Below are 27605 nucleotides of genomic sequence, written 5' to 3'. Positions count from 1 at the left end.
TATTTGCTTGTCATTAGTTCCCCAAAAATTGTAATGATCAAGTCTAAGACCTTGCCACAACATTGAAATGTATTCTGTATGCCTAACAAGGCTGAAGTTTGTGTAATATTTTAATAAGACCTATTTTTTTGAAGCAAATTACAGTGTTGAAGTATTGGTCGTTAGTCGACAAGAGGTCCAGCTGAACCACTATCTGTATTGACGGACTGCATTTATGTCAGTGCATACATATGCTGTGGAGATGTGTGTTGTCTGTCATGGCTCCTTTGTGTACACTTGATGTTGGTGTCCGGTTGCATCCACTTCCTGGTTCATATCACCACTTAAGATGAACTTCTGTTTGAACATTGTGTACATTCAGCTTCATGTGTTCATTATTTATGATAGAGTTACTTAAAGATTCAGGGTTTATGCTTCTGTGTAAACATGTATTTATAGATCTATATGCATGGACACATTTTGATAATCTCTGTATTAAATGTATAATAAACAACTTCAAAATGTCTCGTCTTCGATTTTGAAGACCTTGAGCAATTTTCCTTTCGGATTATGTTAACTGTTTGATGTATGCTCTTGTTTTCAATCTTTGTAAAATATCCTGTGGGAAGTATTTGTCTACAGTATGCATGATGCTGCCAAGGGAGACTGGCATAGCGCAGTCTGAGAGCTTACTGGTCTGAATGTAAGGCTTGCAGCTGTGTAGAGCCTGAACAGTACAAAACTATGGTTCAAGTGAGCAACCACCTTGTGTGCTTGTGCTGTTGCAGTCTTGTACATGTGGAAAATGTTGATGTGCTTTTATCAAAGTAAAATCATGAGCACTTCACTTACTTGTTTTTATTTTTACTTTGTGCCATTTCATGTGACAAGAACGCAGTCAATTTATAATTTACCTGATACTTTAATACTGACAATAAATACCCTACATGCATTCTAGCAGTCTGTGTATAAAGACACTTGTATGCATAGTCATTCATTTGGTCATCTGGGATATATTAAGGAGTAGGATCTACTGACAATAAGGCTAAGAGACAGTTATGGGCCAGTAGATATTGTGCTGAAACAGTACTGACTAGTCCCCGTGGGCGCAAGATGTTCCTGGTAAGCTCAACCAACGGACCTGACTGGCAGTTGAAGCTTGTCAGTATAATATCCGTGCAGGTGCAGGTGCCGGTTGTTCACTGTGGAACCCTTTTGTGCCAAGTTAAGGTGGACCCAGTTAACATCCCAGATGCAGTCCCATTCTTCATACTCTGCACCATCCTGATGGCGTTTTCCTGAGTGCAAGTTAACTACACAAGGTGTCATTGCAGCCTACGTTGGTTGGATTTGACTAGCCTGCAACTCTTTAGAGGAAAATTGTTAAGATAGGAAGTTTTGTCCCAAAAGGATTTGGTTGTCTTCCTACTAAACTACTGAAAGATACTGTTCAAATCTGTTTAACAAAGTCAACGCAATACATTGTGGGTAGACTGGAGACAACCCAACTTGTGCTGAACTGCGTCTCTTCGAACCTATGGCCCTGTGTTCGAATCCCATTTTCGGTCTACTAATTAAGAGTGTTATGAAAACCATATTCTTGCTCGTGGGTTCTGCACAGTGGTCAAGACGAACATCTATTCGGCTCATACAGTTTCTTGATATAAAACGAATTACTTGTTCAGGGCAGTGTCGGAGGAAACTCAAATTCTCCTTCAGTACCAGGTCACATGAGAGACCACATGAGATTGCGCATGCGTAATCGGGTTTCAGTGCAAATGTGAACTCGGGTAGAAGTCGAAGCCTTGGTTGATCAGCTCTTCAATTCTTGGAATTTGTGTGCTCTTGTGTTTTGTGACTTTCTTGGACATTTGGATTTGTTTACTTGGAACTTTGGGCACGTTATCCATTCACGCTCGCCGCATGTAAGTCCCATTTTGTCAAGTTTTTCTGTCCTCTTACCTTTCCCCCATGGCTTCACCAACTCGGGGTACGGCCATCTTGGCAAAATTACAAGATGAATTGTTGGGTCAGTCTTCGTCTGCCCGAAAGCGGGAGTCGAGACAAGAACTGTTATCATCAGACCCAAAAGTGAACAATGGGGAAGAAATTGTTTCAGAGGAAACAACCCCGAGTGTTGAATGTAATAACATTGATGAAGAGAAATCTGGTGACAGTATCTCTATTGGCTGTCCAAAAGGGACCAGTGGTCATTTTGACAAACTTTCAACAAGTGTAAGTGCGGACAAAGGTGCCGAGTTTTTCACACAGGCACTTCATATGATGGAGAAAAATCAAATGGCAGTTATAAACAAAGTTCTTGACAAAGTCACAGAACTGGAAAATCATATCCTTTACGAGCCAGAGGGCTCGCAGTGCGACGGGTCTATTTATAGAGCTGACGACAGCGTTTCACAGCAATGCCTCTCAGAGGCAAGCGAGCCAATAGCTGGACCTAGCACCGCTCAGCGGCCCTCAGAACAGCAAGCAGCTGGAGTTAGCTCCCCTGCTCATCAAAACAATATGGCGGCCCCCAGTCAACCCTCTAAGCCGGTGTGTGATCTGGGGAAAATTGCTAGTGTATTCAAAGTTTCCGATCAAACAGGGCCACGGATCGAAACTGAATTGGCAGATTTAGTGGAGGGTCTGCTTATCACAAAGCTTGATGAGAAGCAAAAGGCAGAAATCTTCGAAAAACACGCCCGCCCTGAAAACTGTCCCAAGTTACAACCATCCCGTGTTAACAGCGAGATATGGCGTATCATGGAATCAGACAGTAAGTCACGAGATATCAGAGCGCAAAAAGTGCAGAACTCCATATGCAAGGGGTTAGTTCCAATTGTGAAGGTGGTGGACACTTTGTGCAATAAGGAAACATTTGATGTGTCCTCCCTGGTGACACAGCTAGTAGATGGCATTGCCTTGATTGCCTCAGCTAATCTAGACCTCAGTTTGAAGAGGAGGGACGCAATTAGAGGGGACATACGCCCTGAATTTAAACAACTTTGTGCCCACACCAACCCAATCACAGAATATCTCTTCGGGGATAATTTATCTGAACAGATAAAAGAACTGACTGACACCAATAAGTTGGTGACCAAGGTACATAATGTGACATCTCATCATTTTCATCCCTATCAAAGAGGTGGCCAAAGCAGACCGCCTGTCTTTAGAGGTACAAGAGGTGGCTCACAGAGGGGAAGGGGTCGTTTTTTAGGAAACGGCGGCCCACGGTTCAGTCACCCATACAGCCGCAGACCTCAACGAGCTGGGAAAAGGACAAAATTTCTTTAGAAAGAGTGAGTTTTTATGATACTATACAGAGTCTTCCAGTATGTGGTAGGATATCATATCATCTCGAGGCTTGGAAAACTTTAACATCGGACCCTTATATCCATCAAATTGTTAAGGGCTACCACATTGAATTTGCTGACTTTCCTTCTCAGTCTTCATTCAGGGAAACTAAACTGGGAGGTAAACAGGCACTGTATCTAGACAATGAAGTGTCAACAATGTTAAAAAAGGGTGTATTAGAAAAAGCTACCCCTTCTACCAATCAGTACATCAGCACTGTTTTCTTAGTTCCTAAACCGGATGAATCGTTTAGAGTGATTCTCAACTTGAAATCACTAAATCAATCAGTACAGAAGTGCCATTTTAAAATGGAACATTTACATTCAGCAATGCGACTTATGACATCTAATTGTTTTATGGGGTCAATAGACCTTAAAGAGGCATACTACTCTATTAGCATTGCTGAGGCAGATAGGTGTTTTCTCAGGTTCATCTGGAGAGGTGAGATGTATCAGTACACATGTATGCCATTTGGCTTGACATCTGCACCTCGTGTATTTACGAAGCTGCTGAAACCAGTGTATAGTACTTTGAGGAAACAAGGTTTTCTCTCAGTTGCTTACATAGATGACTCGTATTTACAAGGACAATCCCAACTGGAATGTCAAACCAACATTAATGTCACAAGAGATATGTTGGAAAATTTAGGATTTGTGATTAACTGTGAAAAGTCAGTGCTTGTACCTTCCCAGTCCATAGTGTTTCTGGGATTTGTGCTCGATTCAACGGCCATGACAATCTCTCTTACACAGTCAAAAGTGACTAAGTTCAAGGAGAAATATTCTTGTATTGTTGTAAAACAAAGTGTTACAATCCGTGAAATTGCGGAACTAACTGGAATCATGGTTGCTTATGCAATTGCAATCCCTTTGCCTTTGTTGTTCACGAAACAACTTGAAATTGAGAAAAATTTGGCATTAAAGAATGCCAAGGGTGACTTTGATGCTATGATGCAAATTTCTGATATTTGTAGAAAAGACCTGAAGTGGTGGAATGACAATATTGAGGGCAGTTCTGCCCCTATTTCACGTGATATGCCCACCCAGGTTCTGACTACCGATGCATCCTTGCAGGGATGGGGTGCTGTGCTGTATGAAGGGAATGTGAAAACAGGAGGTGCGTGGGCAGCTCATGATTGTGTTTTGTCGGACCACATTAATTACCTGGAACTGAAAGTTGTGTTATTTGGGCTCCAATCATTCGCCCTAGTGTTACGAGGAAATCATGTGAGAATAAGGGTTGACAATTCAACTACAGTGGCTTACATTAATCACTTTGGGGGTACCAAATCTCAGAACTGTCATACTATGGCCAAAGAAATCTGGTTATTTGCAATGAACAATAACATGTGGTTATCTGCTTCACACTTGCCTGGCTGTAAGAACATTGACGCTGATAGAGAGAGTAGAACTTTCCACGATGAGACTGAGTGGATGCTGGGCAAGACATTATTTACTAAAATAACCAATCACTACTTTGTTCCCACAATAGACTTATTTGCATCCCGTCTTAATGCACAAGTACCTTGTTACATTGCTTGGCGTCCAGATCCAGACGCCTTCTTAGTTGACGCCTTTATGTGGGACTGGTCTCCATATAAATTCTATGCTTTTCCCCCATTCAGCATCCTGGAACAAGTGATCCAGAAGATTCGGTCAGACAAGGCAGAAGGACTGGTAATCCTACCCAACTGGCCAAGTCAGAGTTGGTACCCAGTGGCAATGAAAATGTGTCTCTCCGCTCCAAGGTCTCTTCCCAGAAGAAAGACAACTCTAGTATTACCGTACAAGCCAGCAGCTGTTCACCCCCTGTCTGCCAAAATGCAACTTCTAGTGTGCCATTTGTCGGGGAGAGTCTTCAAGACCTTGGTCTCTCCGAACGATCTATTTCAATTATTATGAGTTCTTGGCGCACAGGTACTCGCAGTCAGTATAAGACCTACCTCATTCAGTGGGAACAATTCTGTATTAATTCTGGGTTAAATCCACTTGAAGCAGACCCCGTACCTGTGATTGGTTTCCTGACCCAGTTGTATGACAGGGGCTGTGGATACAGTGTTATAAATACCGCAAGAAGTGCCCTATCTAGTGTCTTATGCCTACCCTCAGGTACTCCTATAGGACAACATGTGCTGGTTAAAAGGTTTATAAGAGGTGTTTTTAACTCTAGACCAGCACTCCCCAAGTATCAACAGACCTGGGATGTGAGTGTAGTGCTAGATTTTCTCAAGAAGAAGGAGATGAACAATTTATTATCACTCAGGGACTTAACAGTGAAATTGACAATGTTATTGGCATTGGTCACTGGACAGAGATCCCAGACTCTTAAGTGTTTGAGTATAGATAATATGATCAAGAGTGGAGAGAGGGTAACTTTCAAGATAACGGATTTGCTAAAACAGTCTAGACCAGGCTGTCACTTGAAACCTATTGAGTTGCAAAGATTTGATGTTGAAAGCCTATGTGTAGTTTCTTGCTTAGATGTGTATATAGATAGGACTGTAGACCTTAGGTCATCTCCTCAGCTGTTGATAAGTTTTACTAAACCATACAAAGCTGTAGGAACAGAGACTATATCCCGGTGGCTTAAGACCGTTTTGAGAGAAGCCGGTGTAGATGTGTCTATATTCTCAGGACATAGCACCAGATCAGCCTCTACAAGTGCAGCTTCAAGTGCAGGTGTACCCATGCATCAGATTATGGAAGCAGCCGGCTGGTCATCTACCTGTGTTTTTGCAAAGTTTTATGAAAAACCAGTCATGTCAAACTGCTTATTTGGTAATGCCATTTTATCTCATGGATCATCAGTATAAGTAATGGAAGTGTTAAGTCAGATTGAGTTCGAGTGGTTATGTCTTTGACAATTGCTTTCTTACAAATAGCATAGCAGTGTTGTAGCATTTCCATAATGTGTTACACGTGTCTTGTGATGTTCAGTGATCAATATATCAGGTATGGCTATGCCTTTCACATTGTTTCTTCCAACTTGCATAAAATTGGGAGTTTGTCCAGTATTCATTAGTTGTGGTTATTATGCTTAATAACTGAGATTTGAGATATCAGGTATATCTGATTGTAAGCCCATTATATGACATGAGAGAAGGGTACTATTGCCTGTACAATAATATTGCTTTCTTAACAATCTTGTGTGATACCTGATGATGGAACATGTTATAAATTTGAAAACTAGTTAGAATAAATATGTTTGATGACACCTTGTTTTATGGTGGTTTTGTTAGGTACTGTGAACTAAACTTTAAAATCTCATGTGGTCTCTCATGTGACCTGGTACTGAAGGAGAATTTGAAAATTAAACGAGACTTACCTGTAAGGTGAAGTTTGATATAAATTCTCCGAGGTACCAGGGCACAAGTGAGATCACATGCCACTCCCTCCCACCCTCTTTTCTGTAGGGTATCCATTAGTTCACAGTACAGGCTTTAAAGACTGAAACCCGATTGCGCATGCGCAATCTCATGTGATCTCACTTGTGCCCTGGTACCTCGGAGAATTTATATCAAACTTCACCTTACAGGTAAGTCTCGTTTAATTTTCAAATTATGGGTGATATGTCCCACATATCAGCGGTATCACAGAAAGTGAAAAAAAAATCGACGTCCTGTACATATTTCTACAAATAGCCATATGATGTTGGCAAAAAGAATTTGAAGGAGATTGATCGACATATTGTTTGTAGAGTAAACACGTGGGAAAAGTACAAAACGAGCTGGTCACAGTTGTTGCTCGGGACAGACCAGAGACCAACATTTAAGGGTATTAGTGGGAAAATGAAACCACTTTTACACTTCTTGACATATGTGGGACAATTTTACAGTCCTAAAGGCAATGACTGAATGTTTCTGGTTGTGACGAAGAGGTCAGTCAATGGATCCAATCTTCGTCAGATATGTTCCATCTGTTGAATCGAATTATTTCTCGAAATAGAAGTGTGTGGACCTCCCTTGACTAGAATGCACAGACTATCACGTGTTTGGTTGCTGGCACATCACAGTACACATGACTTGATTAATTGCATGTCATCGTATGCCAGTCGAGGTCGTCGATGCTCAGGATGTCAATCACTAGATTGTCTGGTCCAGATTCCACCTTGTTAAGTATTGCTAAAGGTGCACCATTAAGTAACGTACGAAAAAAGCTAATCACAGACGCACATGAGGGTCTGTGCAGTCTACGCAGGTGCAGTCTAGGCAGCTGTGTGTTCACCAACGCCTGCATCTCGCCTGCAGAAGAGGACAAGGAACCTCCTCCGGACCGGCGGTAGCTTGAAGGCATATATGATTGGGTTGATGACGGAGTTGCAGTAGGTCATGACGCTGGTGTAGATGATGTATTTGTTGGCGTTAGCTGATGTCATGAAGGCAGACCCCACTGACATGTAGATAGACGCGAACATTGCTGCAAGAAATACAGAAGTACAGTTATAGCACAGATTATTCACTTCACGTGTTTCTTAGATGCGTTTGTTCTTAAGGGTGCGATGCGGTAGCCTCGTGGTTTACAGCCATCGCACATCACGTCGATGACTCGGGTTCGATTCCCCACATGGGTACAATGTGTGAAGCTCATTTCTGGTGTCCTCCGCCGTGATATTGCTGGAATATTGCTGAAAGCGGCGTAAAACCAAACTCACTCACACACTAATAATCGAATCTGGACCAAACAATCCATTGATCAACAGCATGAGCAGTGAGCCCGACCACCCGACCCCGTTAGTCACCTCTGATGACAAGCATGGGTTGCTGAAGACCAATTCTAACCCAGATCATCAGGGGTGTATTGCTGTGCGATGTCAAGCAGCCGCATAATGCTGGAATATTGCTAAAAGCGGCTAAACCCTAACACCACTCACTGTTCTCAAGGATGTCCCTGCAATAGCATGTTGCCGAAATCAGTATGAATTCTTACTCACTCCGACCAGTGCCGACTAAAATATAGAACGTCCAAGAGACCAATCAGTCGACACTGCCTACCGAAACGGAGAAAATGAAAATTATTTGAAAGGATCCGTGAAAATCAGTGATGAAACCAGGGTTTTGCAAAAACGGTATCCACTCGCCCTTATGCATTCCTATTTAGGTAACATATTGTATGTTTTATTACGAGATAGTGTAACAACAGGATTCACTTGCATAATTCAATATGTATTTGCTAACACTTTGTTTCCGGAGACTGATTAAGACGAGAAGATGAACGAAGGTTGGTGGTTCGGCCCATGTACCGAACATACCATTTTGATACAGATTTTAAGGGTCAAGTTAGGAACTCGGCCTATCTATGAGATTGGCTTATCTATATTATATACGGTACCTATTAAATAGTTTCGCGGTGGAGAGTTGCGTCCCTTAGCCGTGTATGGTTCCGCTCATGATGGGTTCGTTTTCCAGATTATCTGATCATTCATGGTTTGTGAGCACTATATCTTTGCTTTTGGGTTTCAGACGTACGGCCTGCTTCACTTAGACTTTTTCTTCAGTTTCAGCTGGCATGCAGCCTTCAAAGCCGCGTCAAATTCGATATTCTACATGGAGGATGAATATCGGTGACTTTCAGAACAGACCTCACCTCTCGACGCATTTATTAATACAAAGCCAAAACTAAAAGCTTTGACGGAAGACACATGTCGATAGCTAAACTCCTGGTATTTACACAGAGTCCATGCTATTTGCACACACTTCCAAACTGTCAGTAAGCTTCCGTTTGTGATACGATAAAAGTTGATTTTGTATAGATCATTTATTCATACATCACCTTGGTCTTGAAACACATCAATATTGCAAACATCGTGTTTGAATATACACTTGCTGGGGTCATTCCGGTATTGACTAAATGTAATAGCATATCCCCAGAACGATTGCATTTCGATCATGCCACGGATTTGTTTGTCTGTCACATTCATTAATCAGCACGTTTCAAGTGAGCATCTGCGCCACTATCGCGCTACAGATTTAAAATGACATGTTATGAGTGAGTGAGTATGACTTTACGCCGCTTTTAGCAATATTCCAGCACTATCACGGCGGGGGACACCACTAATGGGCTTCACATATTGTACCCATGTGGGGAATCGAACACAGGTCGTCAGCTTGACGAGCGAACGCTTTAACCACAAGGCTATCCTACCGCCCCTTGCATGGCATGAATATTCACAATGGAAAGGTCGCGCAAACAACGCTCTGAGTTTGTTGCACCAATACACCATACATTGTCACATTGCTTCTGAGAAAGGTCATCTTTTCATCCCACCCTGATTATGTACGTTATCACATCGTGTCGAGGGAAATACGGGGTTACGAGGGACTGATAAAACCCGTATTTCCCGAGACCGGATGTGATAACGCATTTATCTAGCCGAATGTTTTTACTAAATCAAACAACGTTTTGCTTCAATTTCATTCTCAGTTGTTGTGGCAAAACCTTTCCTTGCTGCCATGTTGACAACAGCTGATCGATTGACCTCAATGCAGCGCACGTTACTAAAGGCTTGGCGATGCACGCTTTTCTCACTTCGCGTGGTCACCGAGGCGTGGCGGAATAATATGTCTTTTGTACTCCCTGCTCGCGGATCGTGACGGGTGTACATGGTATTTTATTAGAGTCACGTGAACCAATCAAAACTCGACATTCTTACATGAGTCTGGATAACAATATATAGCACACGCCTGAGAATATTCGACGAACCAGATTACACTGAAAACATAATTCAAACCAACAGGGAGAATTATGTGACTGGATCACTGATCATGATGACATCAACACGTCCCGCCCTTTCGGTAGAATCGCTGCTCATGCTGCTGATCAATGAATTGTCTGGTCCGGATTCGATTATTTACAGACCGCTGTCAAATAGCTGGAATATTGCTGAGTGCAGAGTTAAACAACAACAGCAACACAGCAATACTTGCCATGATTCGGTGGAATTTACAAACCTAACACTCAGATGATGTACCGAAAATATCCAGTCTCACGATAGTGAATAAACCGAATTTGTTGAAAATAAATAAATAAATTAATTGTTGAATTACGTACAAGCGCAGAGTTTCTGCTGTGATGAGAGTAAGTGAATACATGTTGCTCTGAGCCACATTGCAGCTAATCGCGGCTGGAGTATGTGTAACGTCAATAACGAATTGCCTGCTTTTGAATTTGGTGCTAACAACATTTTCTGTTTTTAAATAATAATGTGATGAATATATACTCAGCAGTAAAAAAAACCCCGTCAGCACGAATTCAAAATTAGATCGGCACTCTAATCAAATTATTACAGAAATGGACATAATAAGCGGATCAAAAACATTTTTGTGTACAATATCTTGACACATCAATAAATAACTCAGCACAATTTCAAGACATTACGTGAACGTTTGCAGTCCATTCAGACTCTTGACTTCAGTATCTAGCGTGACCACCACGAGCGGCAATAACTGCACCACAGCGTCTATGCATGGAGTGCACCAATCGATTGATGAAGGCCATTGGCACCTGGAACCACACTCTGAGAAAGGCCTGGCGCAATAAATCGGCTGTGTTCGGCCTTGGTATGACATTATTCAGTCTAATCTGAATTTCATCCCAAAGATGTTCAATTGGGTTTAAATCAGGACTAAAGGCTGGCCACTGCATAATGTTGACACCGCTCTGCTGTAGGAAGTCCCGCGTAGCTCTGGCAGTATGGGCCCGGGCGTTATCATGCTGGAAAATGTTGTTCCGGTGACGTGCTAAATGTGGTATGACGTGGGGTCTTGAAAGCTTGGTCGATGTAGCGCACCGCTGTGATGCCGCCTCCTCACTCTGGACCAAGGTTCTGGAACACCACCTCTTCGACCCCATACCATGATGCTTGCACCTCCCCATGAGTCTCTTTCCATAGCACATTGGTCTGAGTAATGCTGGCCGTGTCGTCGCCATATTCTTGTTCTGCCATCTGCAGTTGATACGCAGTACCGACTCTCATGAGAACAGTTCTCCATTTCCTGTATCGCCAGTTTTGGTGTTGTAGGGCAAACTGTAGACGTTCACGTCGATGACGAGGGGTGAGGATAGGTCCACGGTAAGGTCTACGGCAATGGAGGTTCCCGCTGTTACGTTACTACGGCGTACTGTATCAGTACTGATTGGTCGTCCGTGTGTTCCCACTGTCTGGCGTGCTGTTTCGGATGCCTGCATGAAGGGATTCTGTACATGCTGTCGCACAACATGGTGGTCTTGTCGTCTTGTGGTCACCCTTGGTCTGCCAGTACGGGGGCAATCATTTGTGGTGTTGGTGACCCGGAAACGCTGCTTCAGCCTGTAGATGGTCCAAACGTTGACCTGGAAGTGATTGGCAACGGCTTGTGCAGTGTGGCCAGCTTCAAGTCTTCCTAGCGCCTGGGTCCTCTGAGCTGTCGTGAGTCGCGGTATCCAGCTGACGTTGTAAAGTGAATGTTTCAACTAGGTTTGGGGGTGCATTTTATAGGGCTGGTCCTTGTGAACAGCACGTGCAGCATGAGTTGCATGAAAAACACGGAGAACACCGTACCATCTCCGAGATCATGTTGCGTTTTTGAGGCCATTTTCTGGGTTCCATTCTGAGTTTGGGAAGGAATGTCTTTGCTCAGGTAAAGTTGGAGAAGTTGTCAAAAATATACACTCAAAACATTAAATGAGTTTACAGTTATCCGTTTCTGCGACGGAAAATTCCAAACTGACGTTTCTTTTGCTGCTTAGTATATATGTTTTCAAAATAAAACTCATTTGGACTTTGTACTTAAAATGCCGAAGACGTATGGTTCGTGCCCATTGCAGTAGTCTGCCTTGACGGTGTAGACGGGTCAAGGCCATTCCATGGGAGGGGTGGTAGGCTCGTATACCAGCCATACCGAGTGACAACGTACAATAATTCCCACAACCATCCAGCTGAAAATGACAAGATCCAGGTCGATGAATTCATCTTTCATCTGAAGAATCTTGGTCAAAAGTTGTCCAACCAATTTTGTTACAATCTGTTATCCTTTTAACCTTTTAAGCCATATAAAGATGTAACCTTATATTACTCCTACTTCTACGGCATTCAACTTTCCAATACAGACTATAGTCGGTACATCAAAGACAGGGCGGTAATCCCCCGTCCGGGATTATCTGTCGGCACATCAAACTAACCGGACAGGTGGGACTAACCCGCTGCAATCAAAGGACCGATCGCCCTGACTCGTTGCGCTTGCGTCTGGGCATATTTGTGGCGGTTGTTTGGTTACTGAATGCTTGCTCTGTCCAACATCGGTATTTATGCCATAATCATGCGCTTGCATTTGTACCAATGTCCCACAATTACGTTCTTCACGTTTTGACAAATGCACGATTCCTACGAAGTTTTAGGAAAGCTGTATTGTTACCGGGACGATGTTGCGTTTTGGCGAATGTTTTCTGCTTGGGTTCAAACCTGTACCAGCGTGTTTGTTTTGTATAGACTTACGTTAAAAGTGATAAATTTATTTTGTCCGATAGTTTATATTGTACGTTTATATTCAACTCGTGTGAGTGGCTGATGCTACCTGCAGAGCAGAGCATGTTTTCCCTTTTAGCGGACACCTGGCGTCATCACAGACTTTCAGGGTCCATTCACCACTATTCAAACTGACTGTTCTCTGTCCATGACATATCTTCCAAGAGTGGTGAAACTGGATAAAATAGATAATGACATCCGCCGTGATATTGCTGGAATATTGCTAAAAGCAGCGTAAAACTAATCTGCTAAAAGTGGCATAAAATTAAACTAATCTCACACACACTCACAATTAATTTGAAAGAATTTTATCACCTTTTCTCTTTTACCAAATTCACAAAGATGCTGCTTTGCTATATTTTGATGTCAAGGCTACGCAGTTCCGGATATGTTGTTGAGGAAGCAAGCAATGGTGACGTTGTATTTCATTAGAACCATTTAATTAATTAGTTAACTTTTGACTGGACTAAAAACATCGAGGTCTATAAGCAGAAAACTAAAGTGTCACTTCAGCAGCAAGTTGTACTGTTTGCAGGTATCATTATTCCATATCGGAGTATCGGATAAATTTGTAAATACAAACTGTTGATATAAATCTGAAGTTGGCTTACCGTGATCTACATCAAAGGTTGACTTACCAAGTGGTAGAATTGTGACAAAGTAGGCCCCAATCAGAAACATCACAGTCTTGGCAAACTTCATGCTGCTCCCAGTGTCACTCTTGCTGTTCACGTCTGTAGCAGCTATGGCTCTTGAATGTTTCCGGGCAACCAGATATATCCGGGTGTACATGGCACCAATGATGCCTACGGGAAAGTAGAACGTCACCAAGCCAAACATGATGAACTCTTTGGAGAGGACTGTGAGTAGCGCACACGGAGGCTCTGAAGGTTTAGGTACTTTTCTCCAGCCGTAAACAGGAAGAAGGCCGAGGTTGACGGAGAACACCCAGATGGCCGCCGACATGATGGACACGGACTTCCTGGTGATGACATCCTGGTAACGGTAGGGCAAGACAATCTTCACGAACCTGTCCAATGTCAGGAGGGCAAGATGATAGACTGATCCACAGATGAAGATGAAGTTCCCACCAAGACGAATGAGACATTCGACAGAGTTAATGAAGTACGCAATATGGTGGACAACGTTATGAATGACTAGCAGTCCCGTCAGCATGTCGGTGACGGCAAGATGGCACATCACCAGATCCGTGGGCTCCAGAGACGTCCTCCTCACCAAGGTATCAAGTACAATGGCGTTCGAGAACAGGGCAAGAATTCCTATTATGAAAATGACGAGGTTCACTGCCAACGAGGTGGCTGTTACGCCATGACCATTTAATGTCGTGAATAGGATAGACGCTTCACTGATTACAGAGTCATTGGCCATGGTGCCATTCACCTCCGTCTTAACCTAAGTCACAAACAAAAGTGCAGTTGTGGTTAACCGGCTTTTATATTGACTATGTCATGTTAATGTAACCAGCCGATACAAATAGGAGATGATGTATCTGGCAATAATCTCTACACTGAGACGAACGTTCTTGCACCAATGACCTTCGCACAAGCAATCATGCCACTTCCCATTTGTACATGATCGACTACGCTCTCAAATACATTATATGGTCGATATGCATTAATTATCACATCTTGTTTGTGACACTGGAAGGGTTAGGCAGATGCTCTATTACAATAATTTGCAATTTATAATAGCCGGCCGGATAAAGTCGATTTCTTTCACAATGCATTGGTGTTTACCTGAATGTCAATAATATTGACCCCTTCATTATTTTGAGTTTAACTGGAGATGTTGAGATTCGTTGATATGTACAAAGAATCGTGTTCCACGTTGTCTCGGATATGGCAATGAAGGATGAAGTGTAACGCTAATACAGATGTTTCACCAACACCGGCACTAAACGCCAATCTTCCTTTGAATACGGAATGTCCAACATTGCAAATTGTAGTATTGAAGGTCTCTTTGACCTCTGGTGACACAGGCCGCTGAACAGTCCAAACCGAATGACTTTGGACAGAGTGTTGTCCTTCGGGTGCCAGGATCGTCTTAAACAGGGCGTAAATGTTTGTGCCGAATGAACATCTTTGTTTGTAAACACGATACCCGTGTACCCATGTTTGGGGTTAGAGCTGATCTTCAGCATCGGGTTAGAATTGGTCTTCAGTAACCCATGATTGTCGTAAGAGGCGACAAACGGAATCGGGTGGTCAAGTTCGCTGACTTGGTTCACACGTGTCATCGTATCACAATTGCGTAGATCGAGGCTCATGTTGTTGATCAATGGATTGTCTGGTTTAGAGTGCGGCGTAAAACTAAACTCACTCACTCACTGATCTTCAGCAATCCATGCGACTAATGAACTCAAATGGTCAGCCTTGGTTTTACTTGTTATCGTGTCCCTGATGTGTAAATAGATGATCGCGGTGGCAATCACTTGATTGTCTGGACCAGAATCGATTATTTGCACACTGACGTCATGTAGTTGATATATTGCTGAGTGCTGATTTAACCAACCAACGAACCAACCAATCAGCCGTCCAACCTAACCTTAATATGAACTTGGTGTGTCTGCCACAAAGTCGTCCTGTGTAGACGAGCCAAATCTGAGCTGCTACGTCAGTATACTAAAGCCCAATGTAAAACCAGAATCACGAAGTCTGCCATGGAACCTTGAGTTTCAGTTGCATAATTAATAATGTTTTGACCAACAAACGGATGTTAAACGCAACGATATTTGCTATGCTTACAGTTTCTGTAAATTTATTTACACAAAGCATAGACAACTGGCTCAGAATGTTCGCCCAAATGCTAATTTTCAAAGATGACCGCCATCACTGAACGTGCACCCGTCCTCGGCACTAGTTAGTAATGTCGGGCGATAGGACTAACGTAGATTTCGAATAATACCGAGTCAATTAGAGTTTCCCGGTAAAAGTTTCTCATCGTACAGTAAATCAATAGTGCTAGAAAATATTATGTCCATTATAGGTAGTTACACTATCGAAAAATAATTCTGTGTTTTTATTGGACACGTATGTGGTTGGAATATCAATAGACATCAATTCCAAGATCACATTAAAAAGGCAAAAAGGTCATTCTTTAATGGTTTATACAGGAAGTTTTGTTAATTCCCTTTACTCGGACAGTTTGACTACACAGTGTATCAACATATGAAACAGTTTGTAAGTCATCAATAACTGAATATGGCTTGCTGACTGTGAAGGTTTGGTAGAAATATATAATTGTACAGCATTAAGAAGCTTTAACCTCTTTGAGAGGTAGTTAGAAGCTTTCAAAATCATCGTGATTTTAAAAGTCCAATATGCTTGAATAACGATGTTCCTTCTGACAAGTTAGTGGGTGTAGTTGCAGGGGTATAAGGTGTTTCAAGCAGCATTTCAGCACTGAACCTAGGTACAGGGGTTTTGAATTGGTCTATGGAGGTTGAGGGTGGGGATGGCGACTAGAGAGGGAGTGAGTTAAAATTTAAAACCTCCTCAGCAATATTTCAGTCAAATATTGATTATATATTAATACAATTTAAACCATAATAATTCATGTCAGCACAGGACATAAAGCTTACACAGATATAGATTATAAGGGTTTTACATTTAACCGTTAAACAATATTTTTAAACGGGCTTTAGATCGCCAGCAACTGAAGACAGATCACTATACAAGACACTACAACAGATTTACATTACTATTGCTACCTGCGTGCACCCTATCTGTGTTTACACCATCCGGTCAGATTATAGACAAATCTAGCTATGAATCAAACACAAGGATAATCAGCATTACAAAACATGGATAGTCTCTGTGGTGAATACACGGAGCATTACTGTGTGGAGGAACTATATGGACTGTCTCTGTGGTACACTACCTTCCTTTATTTTTCTTGAGCACATCAGACTGCTTTGTGGCGTAGTCACGATCTGTAATCTATGGACGGCCTGTGTCCATCCATACTATTGAATACACCCGACTGCTTTGTGGCGTATGTAGTAGTCGCGATCTGTAATCTATGGACGGCCTGTATCCATCCATACTCTTGAGTACATCCGACTAATTACCGTCTAGACTACACAGCATAAAGGCGACAATCTATTGCACACATTACATCAACGTATTCGGAGAGTATATTAGAGGTATAAACGACCTCATTATGTTGCTTGACTTCAGGCACGTGTCTCCACCACACCACTCCATGGTTGTATGTTGTCACGTGAACGGAAGAATGTAGAGACGCATTTACCAAGTTTCATGCTGTGACAATTCTGTCGTGAACTTACAGCTTCATGTCACTACATAGCAACTGAGAATCCTACAGTGGTTGAATTTGAAGAGTTGTCGCCCTTGCCAAGAAAGCGGAGTACTCTCCTCCTGACTGGCGGCAGCTTGAAGGCGTAGATGATAGGGTTGACGAGGGAGTTGGCGAAAGTCAGGACGCTGGCGTAAATAATGTACTCAGCAACATCGGCTGCAGACATTCCGTGAAATCCACCAAATGTGTACGTCAGTATTACGACAGCTGAAATAGACAGAACGACACTGTAGTAGACTGTGACAGTTATCGGTCTGAGTCAATGGATTCATCTATACTCAATCGAATTCAGCTTTGATATGAATGGCGGACAGGGATGTATTCACAATTTAATATTCTAACCAACACATCTGACAATCTCATGACACAGCAAATTGTCACTTCTTGGGCCGACATAAATAGTTCAAACACATGTTTGTCAGTAAATGATGACCCTATTGACACAACTGTAAGGTTACAGTTCAGTTTCTCTCAGCATGCAATGTACCATATACCTTGTACAGTTGAACTATTGACTTGCCTTTGCATGTGTCTGTGATGGTGTCACAAGTAGGGCTTGATAAACCTTCCACGAATAACTGGTATCATCGCTATTTGATAGTGATTCACAAACACTTGCTCAAGATACAGTCGATAAGGTATAGATCGACCCTTCTTTCAGAAGCGATTTCTATGTTGCTATGGTTATTGGTCCCAGACCTTCTGTAACTCACGTGACGCATCTGTGTACGTAGACAGATGAGCACCCGTTTTCAAGACCTTTAGGACCCGTGAAGATCAGGGTCAGAATTGATCTTCGGTAACCCATGCTTGTCGTAAGAAGCGACTAACGGGATCAGACTTTGTTGACACATGTCATCGCATCGTAATTGCGTAGATCGGTGCTCATGCTGTTAATCACTCGATTGTCTGGTCCCGACTGGTCCTTTAGTCTGACATTTCTAGAATGTTCTCTAAAAACCTTTCGAGCATTATCTTGGATCCAAAACGACTTCCCAGGACTGCCTACCCTCACGAATAATTGAATGCGGTCATTGATAATGAACATGTTACAGCACAATTAACTTTACAATGTCAGGGTGACTGTTTTCGAATCAACTGTTTGGAATACTATCATGATATGGGCATATTATACTTTGGATAAAGAATAGAAGCTGTGAACCTGATTGAAAACCACTTGTCTTACCTAGAGGTGAAAACGAGACGATGTAAGCTCCAATCAGGATGACCACAGTTTTGGTGAACTTCATGCTCCCAGAGTTCTTGTTCCCTGTGACGTCAGTAGCTGCGATGGCGCGGGAATGTCTCCTAACGACCAGAAATATCTTCATGTACAGGACGCAAATTACGACAAGTGGTAAGACGTTGAGCAACAGTCCCATCTGAAGGTATCCTGCAGTGAATACCCCAAGCAGAGAACATGCAGCTTCTGTAGGTGCTGGTGTATCCCTCCAGCCGTAGGCCGGGATGAGGCCGAAGTTGATGGCGAAGAACCAGATGGCCGCCGACATGATGGACACGGACTTCCGGGTGATGACATCCTGGTAACGGTAGGGGAAAACAATCTTCACTAACCTGTCAAGTGTCAGGAGGGCCAGATGATAGACAGAGCAACACACAAAGGTGAGGATGGAACCAAGACGAATCAGACATTCTGTGAAGTTCTGAAAGTTGATCAAATTGTATCCAACTGTGTGAATGACAAGGACCCTGTGAGCATGTCGGTGACGGCAAGATGGCACATCACCAGATCCGTGGCCTCAAGACTCGTCCTTCCTCACCAAGGTATCCAGGACAAAGGCGTTCGAGACCAGGGTAAGAATTCCAATCAGTAAGATAACGCTGTTTATTGCAAGCAGAGGTGCGGTTACCTCGTATCCATTCAAGCTTGTAAATAAGACTAGCGATGAACTTGCTTCAGAGTTGTTAGCCATGACACTGGGACGTCGACTACTGAATGTAACTCTACGAACACGAACTCCTGCTCTTTTGCTCAGCATATATAGAAACTACTCACGGAATAGGATCATATTTCATAAAACCCAATAATAACAAAACTGTGATCAATGAGAGTTTTATTGAATGTTTATGATACTCTTACCAGGAAGTTTCCATTGATCACTGGATTTCACATATTTTATATACCACACAGGGTCCTCAGCATCCTTACGCTGCGCTAAAGTACTAAAGCCAATTATTTTTTCCGTTAATAGAAATTGTTGATGACACTCAACGAATGTAGGGATAAGACTATTTTTCACTGAAATAATATTTTGTTTTTTACCGATCAACATTTCTTCGGGTGGAATTCTCTCATCAATAGGAAATCAATATTGATAGCAAATATACCGCCCGTGTGCAGGTAGTTACTCCTTTGAAGAATCATCGTCTGTATTCGTGATCTTTATTGATCTAAACTCTCACATGGTCAGAGGATCAATGGACATTTTATGATCACATTGCCAAAGGAATCCTGGTACTCTTTAAGGATGATGTACTTTGATTTCCGTAGTTCCATACAAGAAGCAAGATGAAATGTCATCCTTGGCCTACCGGATTTTCAATGATGGAAAATATTATTTGAAATAATCTTAGAGTATTACAGAAGTGATCAGAAAAATAATGAAATGTTTTCTCTGTTCAGCATTTATATTTATAACTTACCCGGGAACAGCTTAGCTAATATTGGTCTTCAGCGGTGGGGTAGCCTAGTAGTGAAGCGTTCGCTCGTCACGCCGAAGACCCGGATTCGATTCCCCACATGGGTACATTATGGGACGCCATGATATTGCTGGAATATTGCTATAAGCGGCGTAAAACCACTTACGGGATCAGGTGTGGCTCGCTGACTTGGTTGACACATGTCATCGTATCCCGATTGCGCAGATTGATCCTCATGATGTAAAATCACTTGATCCTCTGGACCAGACTCTATTTACATGCCGCCATTAAATATGTGAATGGAATAATGCTGAGTGCGGCGTTAAACAACAAGTAAAAAAGCATTTCATCAGTATCACGATGTGACAAGTGTATTCAAAACGCCGAACTCTTTGGTTAGGGGGGCAGTGGGGTGGCCTAGTGGTAAAAGCGTTCGCTCGTCACGTCGAAGGCCCGGGTTCGATTCTCATATGGGTGCAATGTGTGAAGTCCTTTTCTGGTGTCCCCCGCCATGATGTTGCTGGAATATTGCTAAAAACGACACAAAAACATACTCACTCACTCTTTGGTTTATACAAGATGTGATAGAGTACAAGGCCAATACATTCTGTGACGAGTGAGTGAGTAATGTTGAAGATGACTAAAATCTCACTCAAATATCACCTTTCCGGCTAATAGACAGGCTGTCCAATTTAAGACCTGAAATCAAGTATCAAGAAACTATTCTGAAAGATCAGATAATCTCTCAACAACTTTGTCAAAACTATTATCATACACGTATACAGTCAACAAACTCATACAAAATGGGCGAGAGTTGTATGAATGTAAACAATGTCCCTCAAGAGCAGCTGGTAGCGGCAAAAAAGCAAACTGGGAACTTTTTGACTCAAAATCTGTGATTACTTCCTCTCTGGAGACACCAAGGACAAACGGACTCGATTCAACACTGCATGCACCACGTCTGTGGTTAGTTCAGTCATGTGCTTCCTACTTCTAGGTCGCTGATAACAACTAGTGTCCCCGGTTTGGCAGATCAGGACTCAGTCCCAGGGTCTCGTGATTCCAAGCAAGCATGGCTTGCCACAACTAGCAACAAAACTCGCATGTATCATCAGCTGGCCACACAAAAAGGAGGTTATTAAAGGGGCACTGATCCAGAAAAAACGTCACAATGTTAAACATTTCATATGCTTATGTCAGTTGACCTCATACACATACTTCTAGAAATCAGTTAAATTATAAATAAAATCAATTAACATATGTTTGTGTGATTGACGATTGATTAATGTTCAAAGGAAAAACAAAGTACATCATGCCATTGTCACAATGTAAATCATATTAACATAATAACGCTGTATTTTGATGGCTTAGACTCATTTCCTCATCAATTGTTTGATATAATAAACCTGACATGACTGTTTCTTGACAAAATGTTGACACAGATTTTCTAAACCGTTTAAGATACAAAACAAATGTGTTGATCCATTGCTAGACTGCTTCCATACCATAACCTCCCCATATGATTTCTGAACCCAGCAGGCGGTTTCTGACAGTTTGCCTTGAGATCCTACTCAGTCCTCAGTAGAGCTCGCCGTCTTGAATCGATCCCGAAGGTGGGACGTAGCGGTCTTGGGGTGCGGTCGTGAGGTTGGGTCGACCTGACCTGGGTCTGTCATGTATAGTCCCTGTGTTGTTGGCCAAGAGGCCCAGATTCTGTTTATTAAGGCCCTGCAAACATCCATTTTCCTGGCAATTACAGTTTGCAAACGTCCAATAACGTTGCGCCATTGTTCATGCGTCAGTTTCGGTATATTAACGTCACCTGTAACAGTGTAATCGTCAGTGTATGCAGTGTGCTGACATTTGCCTTTTATACATTACCTACCCTTGACAGTTTGCACTTTGAGATGAAATTTTTGGACGGCTACGTTTAGGCGATATTTTCGCGTTTCCCTTTTCCATTAAATTTAACATGCATTTCGTTGTTCTTTTTCGGTGCATGTGGATTCATATGGATTCATTTGAGAGTATATTAATTACCACGTCTCAATCCGCTGTGTCAGAGTATTAATCGTCTAATGGAAGTATTGATGTGAAGAACACGACATCCGGGCAATCGGTTTTGGAGTTTCTGAATCAAACATCTGCTATTGTTGATAACGTTTCCACGTCCGTTTTGCGTCAGTTGTTGAAGATTTTGTGTGTGTCTGATTTGTACAGGTTCAAACAATCTAAAAAAAATAGAATCACTCTGTGATGTTTCTTCAAGTTAAACTTGAAATTGAATAATTGAAAATACTTTTTTCAATTAAATTAAATAATTACATATGCTTATTTTGGTTGTTGTTTAACGCACTATTCCAGCTATATGGCAACAGTCTGTAAATAATCGAGTCTGAACCAGACAATCCAGTGATCAACAGCATGAACATCGATCTACGCAATTGGGATACGATGGCGTATGGGGTCTGTGTCGAATGTTACGAGAATCATTGATTGCTGAAGACCAATGCTAACCCGGATCTTCTCGGGTCAGTTATATATGTACATATACATTTATGAAGTGTTTAATTGTATATTTTAAAATAATGAGATATTGTTACGATAATAGTACCTCTTTTATGTAGGTTGCATTCCACTTGCAAGCCCCATGTGTACATGATATTCACTCAGCGACATCCACCATGAAAAGTAAGGCTGCTACGTGTCTACGTGAGTGAGTGAGTGGGTGAGTTAATATTTAACGTCACACCGGCAATATCTCAGCCATATCTACGTATCTACGTATTTCCTAATTATGACACTTTGGATTTAGACTAGATCTGTTAGTGAACATTGCTGAACATGAATTAAGCTTAGTAATAAAAATAACAAGTGTGTGTTTTTCACGCAATTGTTATCGTGTGCTGTATGGCCAAACATGTTTACGTCACATCCGTAAACATACGTCATTTCCCGTAGAGACGGGGTACTGGCCCCAATTATGGTACCATTCACGAAGGACCCGCGAAGGTCCGGGTTAGAATTGATCATCAGCAACCAATGCTTGTCGTAAGAGGTGACTAACGGGATCGGGTGGTCAGGCTCGCTGACTTGGTTGACACATGTCATCGGTTCCCAATTGCGCAGATCGATGCCCATGCTGTTGATCACTGGATTGTCTGGTCCAGACTATTTACAGACCACCGCCGTATAGTTGGAATATTGCTGAGTGCGGCGTTAAACTAAACTCACTCACTCACCATTCATGAAGAACATACGTGACTATAGAGATGCCCCGATCCTACAGGATGATAGCGCACGTCTTCACCGTGGTAACATCGTCAACGCCTGTATCCAGCAACATGGCCGGCTGCCTCCCCTGTCTTTACCACAATCGAACATATCTGGGATGAGCTAGGGCGTTTCACATGATTTTTTTTTCTGTTTTGAGAGAGATCCAGCTTTTATTTCGAGGCAACAGTATATTCGACACATCAGAGTTCGACACAACTTAGTTCGACAAACAGAGTTCGACAATCAGAGTTCAACACATCAGAGTTCGACAATCAGAGTTCAACACATCAGAGTTCGACAATCAGAGTTCGACACATCAGATCACATGATCTTGGGTTTCTTCAAGTAGCTCTACTCCGGGAGTGGAACGTTAGAACTCAGGCTTTGATTACGATCCTGTCAGGAGTACAGGGTCAAGGTACACACAGTGAACCAGAAGCTGGCCGATGTTGGGTTACACCAGATACTGACTCTTTATACAGTCCGAGTGTTACAGCAGTGTCTGTCCCACAGTCCCTGAACCAGATTATATCCCTACTGTCTAGTCCTCCCTGTAATGCTAAAGCCCTAAATGAAGCAAGTCTAGATTTCCCCAGGTTCTGAATTTCACATCTCACTGGGGCTCCATTTCAATTTAAAAGGGTTTATTTGTAAAATCAAATTATGTATATTCGGAGACTAAGTGTTAGTCTATTAGGTACCCATTGAACCGTTTCAACCACCGGTGACCTGTTGCCTGTATCTCTTTTGTAATACATTTTGACATGAACGACAAAACATTCAGTTTCACTCAATATAACTTCGATATCTAAATAATGAATAAATAAATATTATTGTAAGCTATGGTGGCTCATTCGGATGGCTCGAATGAGCCACCATAGTAAGCCGCATCAGCAAGTTTCCAGCTATTCTTTATTGCACAAAAAGAATAATCATAAAAGTGTGATATCAAACACCATGTAAATTATCAGTCATGGCAGATAAAGCAAACAAGCTGATTATATTAACGACTATATAACCATCAATTTCTTAAAAAATGATAGAATCTTGTGACTATGAACTTCAGTGAGTGAGTGAGTTAATATTTAACGTCACATCGGCAATATCTCAGCCATATCGTGACGAAAACAATTTATACAATATAAAGAGAAAACGTTTTGAAGATTAAAACCTGTCTACGATGGACAGTAAAAATACTAGAGAATCACAGATATGAATAAAAGTAGAGAGCAAAGCTAAAACATTTCAATTAAAGAGGACAATACAGTATAAAACACGGGCTATAGATCGCCAACAACGGAAGGTAGATCACCATACTAGGAACCATGGGGAATTACAGTACTTTTGCTACCTGCATGGACCCTAGCTGGATTTACACCATCCCTTCAGCCGCTGGCGATTGTAGGAAAATGTAACCGGCAGTTAAAAGAACAAAGATACTACGTTTAAAATATGGTAAATTTACATTTTACTTTGAAAGTTTTGGGACTTACGTACCCTCTCAGGAGGACAATAATTTTACAGTACTTTAACCCCTTTGAGGGTACAGCCACTAACAATCTAAGTTACTAATCTAAATTACCAATCTTTAAAATATGTCTTTTTACAAAATACATTAATCAGAATTCATCAAACAAATCAATTTCTTTTAAAAAACCAATAATTAAATGATAATTAACATTTGTAAAAAAGATCCTTCATTGTTTTTACATTGAAAATGAACTTTAGTAAAAAGTTGTTAGAAAGTAGAAACATTGAAATATTGATCTATCAATGTAGTATCCAAACAGTCGTATAGTATGTGTTTGATGGTAAAATGACATTGAGTAGGAATACACACGAGAGTACCATCGCCCTTTGAAAGGGAAGAGTGAGAATGTGAGAGTCCTATACGACACTGTCTTAAAACAACATCTCTACGATAGTTGGCAGTGATAAGGGCAGTGATAAGGGCAGTACTTATGGTCATTTGAATATCATGTGATTTGTTTGTGGTTTGTTTATCCCAATTTGATTGACAACGTTGATTAACACACTGCCTTATAACTGTCTTCAATCAGAATGTGTTACTGTTTGTTGAAGAGTGTCTTTGCTGCTGCATCGGTATCGCTGCTACCCTTCATGCCAATATGGTTCAATATTTCTGTAAATTAGCTTTCAGTCTCATAAGGCACAGTCGCCCTTTCAGTGATCTGGAGGCTTTCATTAGTAGTTGAGCTGGAAGAGTTGTCGTCCTTGCCAAAGAAGCGGAGTAGTCTCCTCCTGACTGGCGGCAGCTTGAAGGCGTAGATGATGGGGTTGACGAGGGAGTTGGCGAAAGTCAGGACGCTGCCGTATACGATGTAGATCCCAACGGCGGATGCAGACATTTCGTAAAATCCCCCAACCATGTAGACCAGTATTATTCCACCTGAAACAGACAACACGATTATATGATTAACTGCTACTGGTTCAAGTCATCAGTCTCATTCCGTGGACGCACCTCAATTCAGGTTAAACTCGTTTTGATGTTCTAATTAACGCATCTGAAATCCTGTCATACATGTGTTAAGACAGGCTCGAGAATGGCGGTCATCCAGTATACACTTTATACTAATAGAACCTTGACACAGGCCTTATCGATAATAATTGTGAGAGGTAATTATTTTTTTATTGCTTGTTGTGCCGTCCACACGATAATGACATAGGCGACCAGCGTGAAACGTGTTATTAAGGATGAAAGCTTGAAACAAAACAATCACATGTCAGTGAGTCACCTGGTCACCTTAGCGATCACATGTTTAATCAGAAAGTGAGGGATGTCAGTATGAATATCAGTATGTCATCGGTTGGCGTAAAGCTGGACAATCCGATGCAGCAGTTGCATTGCCCATGGGCTGCAGTCGACGGACATTACACAGTCTAACTGCCGTGATATTGCTGAAATATTGCTAAAGGCGGCGTAAAACTAAACTCAGTCAGTACAGTCTCAGGACCAGCATACCACAGACGAGCATAGATTGCACCAGGCCTGGGGCGCCGCATATGACGTCCCCACAGCAGTGGAATAGTGCCTGTAACTTCGACCACCAGAAAATTGTCAGGAGGCTATTGTGTCGATAGGTCTATACATCATCACTTTTGCTCTAAGTTTGTTCCAAGATATAGATAAATGTATAATGATATTGCTGTTTGGGAATTAGAAGATACATAAATTTGGTTCACTTACTTAACACAGGTATATGTTTGGTTCGTTCCTCATTATATGATGGACGTTCAAGCAATACACAGTACTCATCTTCTGTTATGTTTAAACAGTATGGGCACATGGCAATAGCAATATCCTTATCTTGAGATCTTCTTTAAGATCGAATCATGAAATTACGTATACCACATCTAAATTTGGTGATAGATCTTCGGAGGTGAGCATAAGATAAAACATAAGGTACTCGGGAACAATGTTCAACATAAATGTTTGTTTGGTTGTTGTTTAACGCCGCACTCAGCAATATTCCAGAAGATAAATGTAGAAAATTTACTTATATATTTTGAATTAACTACAGCATATGACCACTTGGTAGATCCAGGCATAAAATAGTCCACACTTACACAGTAACTCTCACACTGTCGAGGTTCAGTAAATATCTCTAGTGTCATCTGAACGTTTCAACATATCACAACAGCGTGTTGAATATCGTGTATCTGGTTGTCTAAAAGACCTTTCCAGTATATATGATATAACTCTTGCTTTATGATTAGCGTGTAGAGGATACCTTCCACATTCAGCATTTGTACGTGAGCGATAACCCAAACTAGCATTTTCCATATAATGGCGATGAATTGTTACCGAGATTTCTGCACCACAAAACAGTATTTGCTGGATTTTACCATAAAATATTTTAAGTGTGAGATCAAGTAGGATTGATTTATAAGCTCAAATAATTATATTAATTGGACATAGAGCCTTCTGTATGCATTGTACATCATATACATATATGAATTTATCATCCAAAACTGTGTTCCACAGGCGATATTGTTTGTGTGAGATCAAACGATATCTCCTAGGAGATATCGTTTTGACAGTAGATTTTGTACAATGCCCTGACAATGCTATGACGTCATGAACTTGATGATGTCACAATGCTATGACATCGCTGCACTGCAAGTCTAATAGTAGTACCGTGTCCATTTTTCAGTGAAAACTAATGAAGAGTGATTTTTGATGATAAATAGAATCTCACCCAAGTGTCTACTGATAGCAATTATATCAACACGAGTTGATAAAGTTACAAATATCCGAGAATGTTATTCAAAGATATTTTTAAAGCGGATCAGTGCCTGTTTTTTTGTGTCCAATAAATCACTTTACATGTTTCGATAATTTGCCATTGTTTTGAAGACAACAACCGTTGTCGTAATGGAAAGTCTCATTTTTCTGCAGGGTGTCTATATCAATCGTTATAACATGTTTATAACATCATCACCTAATATAGCAACCTCATCGGCAAATAGAATAA

The 27605-nt window shown here is 41.6% G+C and overlaps 1 protein-coding gene across 1 annotated transcript; it reads left to right on the top strand.

Annotated features, from left to right (window-relative positions):
- The first annotated feature begins 1691 nt into the window (after positions 1 to 1691).
- On the top strand, positions 1692 to 6546 carry LOC124282290. Its single transcript, XM_046718243.1, has 2 exons — positions 1692 to 3278; positions 4958 to 6546. Exon 1 carries the CDS (start codon positions 1951 to 1953, stop codon positions 3271 to 3273), a length of 1323 nt encoding a protein of 440 aa, XP_046574199.1. The 5' UTR covers positions 1692 to 1950; the 3' UTR covers positions 3274 to 3278; positions 4958 to 6546.
- The last annotated feature ends 21059 nt before the right edge of the window (positions 6547 to 27605 follow it).

Source organism: Haliotis rubra, unplaced genomic scaffold (genome assembly GCF_003918875.1).
Source record: "Haliotis rubra isolate DU_JTF1 unplaced genomic scaffold, ASM391887v1 Scf298, whole genome shotgun sequence".
NCBI classification, from domain to species: domain Eukaryota; kingdom Metazoa; phylum Mollusca; class Gastropoda; order Lepetellida; family Haliotidae; genus Haliotis; species Haliotis rubra.
Note: the sequence above shows the minus strand (reverse complement) of the source record. Positions and strands in the feature narration are given on the sequence as shown.

Excerpts from the sequence above, each read along its gene's own strand:
- LOC124282290 (XM_046718243.1), top strand. The coding sequence starts at position 1,951 with ATGGCTTCACCAACTCGGGGTACGGCCATCTTGGCAAAATTACAAGAT.